Source organism: Schistosoma mansoni, chromosome W, assembly GCF_000237925.1.
Source record: "Schistosoma mansoni strain Puerto Rico chromosome W, complete genome".
NCBI classification, from domain to species: Eukaryota; Metazoa; Platyhelminthes; class Trematoda; order Strigeidida; family Schistosomatidae; genus Schistosoma; species Schistosoma mansoni.
Genome location: NC_031502.1, coordinates 6,361,796 through 6,370,099, shown reverse-complemented (window position 1 = coordinate 6,370,099; position 8,304 = coordinate 6,361,796). Strand labels below are relative to the sequence as shown.

General features: G+C 33.8%; 1 protein-coding gene across 1 annotated transcript; it reads right to left on the bottom strand.

Annotated features, from left to right (window-relative positions):
* Nucleotides 1-260: 260 nt before the first annotated feature.
* On the bottom strand, nt 261-7,520 carry Smp_022300 (putative sulfate transporter; the record flags this gene model as incomplete). Its single annotated transcript, XM_018800031.1, has 2 exons — nt 261-490; nt 7,412-7,520. 2 exons carry the CDS (start codon nt 7,518-7,520, stop codon nt 261-263), a joined length of 339 nt encoding a protein of 112 aa, XP_018653885.1.
* Nucleotides 7,521-8,304: the final 784 nt, after the last annotated feature.

Genomic DNA, 8,304 nt, shown 5'->3' with positions numbered 1-8,304 from the left:
CTATAAACTAAGTATCAGAGATTTTTCCATTTACATACAGTCTACTAATTTAGATTATTAAAATAACTTAATTCACAATTAAAATTCTACAGATTTACTAAACACAATCTACTTAGTAACCAGTTTTGTTTAGTAAAATCTGATAAGGATGTATTTGCAAAGCACACAATGTGAAAATCTTTCAAAAAAATCATTATTAAGAGAACAGTAAGTCATGTTGAGTAGTTGAAAACATTGAAATAAAGATTTCTTCAAAATTTTCAAATTAAATTAATATCAAAACTTGCTTGTATAATTCCTACTAGAAAAGTAAGCGTTACGGCTACAATCGCTCTTGGTTCTGAATATTGTAATGGCAACTTGTTAGTTATTATATCTTCAACCAGTGTCGAGTTTGAATTTATGATGGAATTATGATGACTAACTGCGACTTTTGAACTATGTTGTTCAATTGGGCCAACAATCAATAGGCTTACAACAGCGAATGTACCTAAATTGAACAAATACGGTTATTTATGGTAAATTTAGAGTATAATAAGTTCTGATTGCTGACAATTTGCTGTAAGACCGAAAACCTCGGTCTTAATTCCCATTGTTGTCGTAGACACCCACTTCTGAAGAATTTTATACTAGGACGAAACAGCCAATCAGTACTTCCTTCAACTATCTAACATCTCAAACTTATAATATATTTTTACCACTATTTACGTAATATGGAAAGTATTATCAGTATAGGGTTGTGGAGATTGTTGTGTTTTGATTGAGATCATGAAACGATCGATATCAGACCACCATTGAAAACCTGGAAACCATTTCCAAAGACAATGAACCGAAGGTTCTTGATTCGAATCACGCTTAGGGAATCGTGGATGCACACTGCTGAAGAGTCTTATGCTAGGACGAGACGATCGTCTAGTGCTTCCAGCTTTTCAATGGTGGTCCAACATTGATTGATTCACGATCTCAATCGAAATTATCATTAGTTTATTACGAGATAGATATTGAAGATTTTTAGTGAAAATTTTATCAGCTCCATAATGAACCATATAATTGTTCAGTAGTAATACTATACCTTGAAGTAACTCTATACTTTCAAGAATACAGAACATGACATCCTGATAGATCGACTGATTACAATTCTTGGATTCGTTGTAAATTATTATCAGTACTTGTCAGTGTAAAGAACCATTGTATTTCGTGTGTGATTTTCTAGTTTACTTATATTTTTGATATTGATAAAATTTAGTCGACTCATTATTCGTAGAATAATAATTAGTTGTGCATGTGTCTTAAATAATCAAAAATAGAGGCTACTTAAAATTACGTCATTTTAATGTTAAATTATTGGACGTAACCAGTAGGCAACTGTAAATCTAGCTCCTGTAATATTTAGTACTTTTTAACAAAGCATAATTATAGTTTTGAGAGAACCAATACAGTGGTTGGAATTCGAACCCTTATCACATAGTACCACAGTTACAGGTCTTAAATCTTAGCTAACTGAGAGACAACTGTCAAGTCTTTTAGACTGGTTTTTACTTTGCAGAGTGACCGACAGCATGTAATCAGTAATTAGGATTTGATAACTAGAAAGTGGTAAATAGTTGTTCCGTTTTATGTCTGTTCTCTGGTGGACCAAACAGCTAACTGTTATTTCCCCTATTTTAGTGATTATTTAACTAAGATAATTTCGTAATGGAAAACTTCATTGTTCGACTGTATATCGCCTTCTACATTTCTGGGCATGAAATAAATTAAGTAACACCATTGAACCTTGTGTGGTAATCAAATTACTTTGTTAAAATTAACAAAAAGGCCTCTTCTCAAAAGTATTTGATCAAATTTCAAAAAGTAATTTATATATTGGATAAACCTTATTTAGATTGACATATATATGAGTGCAATATTTTCTCAATTAACTATTAACTTTACATTGAGATTAGTCGAAGTTATCAAAGAAAAAATAAATGAAGTTAATTCCAAAATAAAATCATAATTATTTCCTACAAATAAAATTCAAATAGTCACTTATTCAAAACATCACTTAATTGACTTCCTCTACTTAACCAAAGCCAGATTATATCTATTTCCTTTCATCTCAGTGAATTCAGTTCAAAGTGATTAAAGAAGAATGAAGACAATTCAGAGAAGAAAAAACTTTCTTTTCGACGATATTATCTAATTAAGATGTACAATCTTATTTAATATCCCTCAGTTTTTACCAATTAATATTACCATATTACTGGTAATCTAGATAGTTTGACTTCAGATTGGACGTTACTGTACTACGATACTGGTCGATACAGTTTGGTTGTCACTAATTAGAACTTAGATACTATTACACTGATTATCCCTTGGAGACCAGGTGATGCATTTTATTATATGAAGTTATTCATCGTATGAACAGCTGTAGTAACATCCTCAGATGCCGAAATGAGGGATGATTGTTCCAGTTGTTATTGAAATATCACATCCTTGACATTACATAAATGGTTTAATAATAAACATCACTAATCACAAACATTCAGGTGAATGATATATCATGCCGACTCCTTCCAAACATGGACATAAAAGGCCGATTGGAGAGAAAATTAAATGTGTATATAGTTTCTTTTCATTAAGTTGATTTTCTTTAGTGAGACGATCACTTGTTAATGTTAGTTTACAGTGTAGGAAAAATAATAAATTTGATAGAGTGGGAAATCCTCCTCATTTTAAAATTAGATTTGCAGCCTAATACTACTATCAAGTAGTTCAAACTAATTCATAAAACCATTCCATCCCATTAATTTACGGCAATCGGTCAATTCTTTCGTCAAGTAATCCTTGTAAATAGTACCTAAATATGATGTCCAATATTGGTATCACATGAACAAACCTGATCAATAGCAATGAAACTTATGTGGACCTAGAAGTTCTCTTTCTTAATTTGGTATATTGTTCAAGCTATTGTGCTACCATTCTATCAAATGTGCATTTACTTCCATCAATTTCTCTGTTTAATATTTCCTTTGAGTAACTAATCATATTTTTAGCTGTATGCTCTTACGTTATTTTTTAGAGTATTTATAATTTATCGAGAATGTAATTAGTGAGAAACTCAAAAAGTAAAACCACTATGATTTATACATTTTCCTACTTCTTACAGTAGAATTGATGGACCAAATATATTCGGTAATGAAAAAAAGATTTCAAGGGAACAATAATGGTAGCAGATAAGTTGGGAATGACTTTGAATGATAGCTAATTACTGCATATGCATATTTTCCTAATATTCACAGATTAATTGGCGAAAAAAAGGGAGTGTCATAGTAGTACTGTATATTTCGTGTTAAGATTTCTTCACTGTAATCAAACGTATGGTGCTGAATCAAGACAGTAATATTCGTCATTTGATCGTATTTTCCGAATGTGAAACTTTACATCAGGATTGACTTGCATAATCTCTTGAATTAATGATAGGGAGTGAAGTAGTTGGACGTACTGATTGCTTCACTTATCTCGGGAGTTTCATCAGTCTTGATCGCCTGGTATCTGATCGAATCTCAAAAATGGGTTCAGAAGATTTGATTGACTTTTGACAACTTGCATCCCTTGTGGCATGAGCAAGACAATACATCTGTCAACCGAAGGGCAAGTTTACTGTGCATCAATCCATTCAGTTCTACCTTATGGATTTGAAACATGGTCATTAGGAGTAGACGATATTCGCATGTTACTGGTATTCCATCATAGGTGTCTACGGAGCATTACTCGTGTATTTTTGGACCACAGGGTAAGCAATGCCTAGGTTAGGAACAGGGTACTAGGTAAGGATGAAAAGTCGATTGGTGAGTTAGTAAATCTTCACCAACTGAGGTGGTTGGGACAAGAGTACAGCTTACCTCGACGAGCGATGTTTTCTGGTGAGGGAGTAAGCTGGAAGAAAGCCAGGGGAGGGTAAGCCAAAACATTGCATCAGTCTATGTTAATAGATGTAGAATACCTTTTTAGGGTTCGCTCGTTTATTGTAACCAATGGTTGGAGACTCTGAATTAAATAGCTTAAAATCGTTTGCAATGGTGTAGGTGAATCCACACTTTGTCGTCTTCCGAACTATGAGATTTTGAATTCCTTATTATTTTTTCTGTTTTTATTTCATCAACTTATATTTTCTTCCCACATCGTACCTTCGATGCCTAATCTTTTCTATTACTACTGGTACTGTTACTACCTCTACTATTCTGTGATTAGACCTGACGTATTTATTTATTTAAACACATAAATATTGGTACAAGGAGGCACCAAATATATATGCACCACATAAACCATTCGATTTGCGTGAGGGCCGGGATACTGCCCGCTCGATCAAACCGAAATAGGTGGTTTTCTTAGGGGGCCACTCCCTGAGCCTTTGACTTAAAGGTATAATCCACAAGGCAGTAGAGCAACGTCAGGAGATGCAGTCCCATGGTAGCCGGTGATCAACAGTAGGTCCATACGCCATTCGTTCCATCAGGACCCTGGAGCCCATGTGCACCATTGGTTTGGATCCTAAATATCCGCTTGACAATTTCATCTTTCTGTGCTAATGGGCATGGCAAATTGAACCGACGGAAAGACGAATCATGTTCTATGTTGTGACTGAATAACTAACTGAAGGACTGTGTTATTGTAAGTTTGAAATGAGGAGGACAACAGAGAAACATCTCCTTAGTCTCTTCTCGTTTCAAGTGATTCACTAGTTAACAATATTGTTAGAAGCAAAACCATATCTAAACTACAACAAATTGAAATGAAGGTTTGTGTATTAATTCCATGCATTTATTCATTTTAAATCACATAGTTCTATCAGTTTGCGTGACATAAACCAAAGCGCTTATGTAATTACTCGATAAAAACTAGATAAGATTTTAAAAAGCAGATAAATTTATGTTTGACGACTAGCGTTATATATATATATATACCAAGTGACTGGATCAGACCATGTTTGACGTTACGTAAGTTCGGTTTTTAATGTTTTTTGAAAAATACGTTACCTTTTGAACATAAGTACACGTAAAATCTAAATTGTTTTGGCAGATGAGCAATGGAATTAATTTACATATTATGAAGTTTTTAGTATGTGCATTAATTTTGCAGTCATGTTTTGACTATAAAAATCTGAAGAATTAGTTTAGTTTGATGATCGGTGGAAATCGTTCATTATTTTTTGGTGATTTTCATGAACTAATATCGACTAGAGAGAAAGTGAAAACCATGGAAATAAGTCCAACGATCTGTAGCTAGGGTGTATAAGTTTGATAAGACTGTCAGTCTCTGAGATGTATGGTCCACTTGTGAAGCCTTTATTATCTTCCTAAATAAAAACAATAGTACAAACACAAGAAGAGAAGTGGGATCTTAGAATTTCTCTACAACTGACAGAAATAAGATGTTATGCAGCAGTTTATTTGCGATCACAATGGTTCACTAGTGACTCAAGCTCGGATCCCATAATGACCATTAGTTCATTCAAGAGTTCAGGTACGCCCTACTTATGAGTCCCAACTTGCACGAAACCTAAATCCATGGTTTACTTCCAGCTACTTTCAAACACAATACGGAATACGTGGTTAGTCAAATGTGAGAAAATTGTAATACCTGACTTCCCAAATGAACCATGAAGAACTATGGGTGACTGTTACAATATAACAGACAACTCATTAACAGGCTACATTCACAACCACTAATCAGAATAAACCTAGAACAATCAAGTTCTTTTAACGAGTACGACAACATTAAGGCACTGAGTTCGGAATTCAACCGTTCATAAATATTCAACATCAGTAAACTCAAAACATATCAATCAATATTAGTTACTTTCTTCTTTGAATGAAATCAGTGCTAATTGTTTAAGGCATTTAAGAATCCGTAAAAAGGTATTTGTAATAGCTGTCGGTTATCGCATTTGGTTGAAGGCTTTTTGTGGAGGTTGTTTTAATCGTTAGATTTTATCTGTCATTGACTGATTTAAATTATAGTACTACTGTATATGCTACTTTTATCGACAGTTATAAGTAGTATGTAACATCAATCGAAAGTGGAAAACCTGGCAGCAGAAGGCTATGAAGGTTGACTTGAAGAAAACAAAAACGGAGTTAGAAATGGATTGTGAATCAGAAGAATCATATAGAATGTGTAAGTGATGGAAATTTGCAAATGAAGTATTTGGTGTATGATTCTCATATTTTACGGAGACACTAGGGTATTTTACGTTAAGTGCGTTGATTGTTTCCACTTGTGCGTTCGTTCAATACGGTACCATCGAAAGCCAGAGAGAACCGGACGGCTGTTTTGTCCTAGTATGATGTTATAGCAACTATCCAACACCCAATTTCGATTATGATTAATTTTGGTTAAGCCCCTTTTTATTAACTTACTTAACAGACATTCTCATTTGGACAGTAACAATTTACATATTTCTTTGCACTGTTATGATCCATAAAGTACATGACAGATTCTAGGCAAAAACTTTGATTGCTTAAATATCATTCGATGATTTATCTTCCTCTACATATATGTATGCACTCAAATCCTATTATTAGCCTTTGCTTTGTATTGCTGCGCCCTCATACACTTTGACTATACATTTGACTATGTAATTGCTTGGGTTTGCTCGCTGATACTTACTCATGTGCTTATAGCTTTGTGGCCTGCGTCATTTGATAATAAACTATGGTTGCAGCTTCTCTTTGACCTCTGATTTCATGCACCGTTGAGATTTGTATTATGACGGCTATCGAGGTGAAAGATTAGCGAAGCATCGCATTACAATGCTACCTAGAAATGTGCACCCACAACCACTACAGGATTCGTACCCAGGATCTTCGGGTTTGCCGGAGAACGTTTATCTACTGTAAACATTGGGTTGGTATCCAATAGAACATTTCCTATTTCAGTCAATTTGAGATAAAGTGTAACGATCAACCAGTGTCATCAGCGACAAATACTTTACTTCCGACTAGTAAGAAATCTAAAGATTGTAGAAACACACTGATGAGAAGCCTAGTGTAAGGACGAAACAGTCGTTCAGTGCTCCGTGGATTTTAGTGGTACACCAACTGAGTTAATCTATGACAAGTAGACCCATAAATCACCATTTTTATCCAATGAAAATGAATTTTTAATGGTTTCACATACAGTTTATTACTTATGTATTTTTGCAGATTAGCTTCCTACTCTGAAATCCATCCATCAGTAAATAGAAACAGTCAAAAAGTATAATTCAAAATTTCACTTGTATTTTATTTGAGTGCTAGAGAGACAACATGAGAAATAAATAATCTGAAAACCTGTATAATATACTCAACTACAAAATGAGACAATATGGATCAGAAACAGAAAAATATATACAATTAAACTTTCATATTGATTATCAACTAAAACTTACCCATAGAAAATTGTGTACAACGTCCAAAAATTGCATAGAACAATGGACTTAGAAAACCAATATACAATCCATAAACAGGTGGTAAACCAGCGAGTAATGAATATGCCATACCTGAAATTTTAGAAAGAAAACAATATCCCACTATCCTACCCTTCTTACATCATATTTATTATTAGAAAGCATAGAATAATTACTAGTAAAAACAAAAATATGATTTCCAATATATTTAATATGTAGTTGGCATTGGAATTTATCAGCTTAGTGTACCTGCACCTCAGTGTTCATGTTCACATAAAAGTCAAGTCAGTACTTTTTACTTTAAACTAACACGTTATTCATTGGCCATTTGGGGTCCTGAATAATAAAAACAGGAAATTACAAGTCTTTCTACATATTTTTGTCTGTAACATGAAAGGGGCACATATAGGTCATTGATTTTTCTTGATAACATGTTCGTTTCTTTGCTTAGATCTTTACTAAATCATACTGATACATGTTCAAATTAACTTCCAAACATGATCTATGCAGCTAGTGAAAACTTAACAAAATAGATCAAATTCACGTTGATCCGCTCAAATAGTTGTTCTTACTCTTTTCATATCGGGGAAATATTAGATAGTTGCTTGTTCTGAATTTTAGAACCGCCAGCAGTGAAGACCGACGACCTGACATACAACTCTATTGATCTTAGTTGAGGTATCATAGAAAACTAAGGAGCATCGGATAGTCGTTTCATCCTAATATGAAGCTTCACAGCAGTGTGCACCTATGACCTCTCCGGAGATCGAACCCATGAGTGTTCGTTCACTATAAATATATCTCACTGGACCATTAAAATTCGTATCATATCCAACTATAGTTATTAATTGATATGCACATTTCACCACACATAC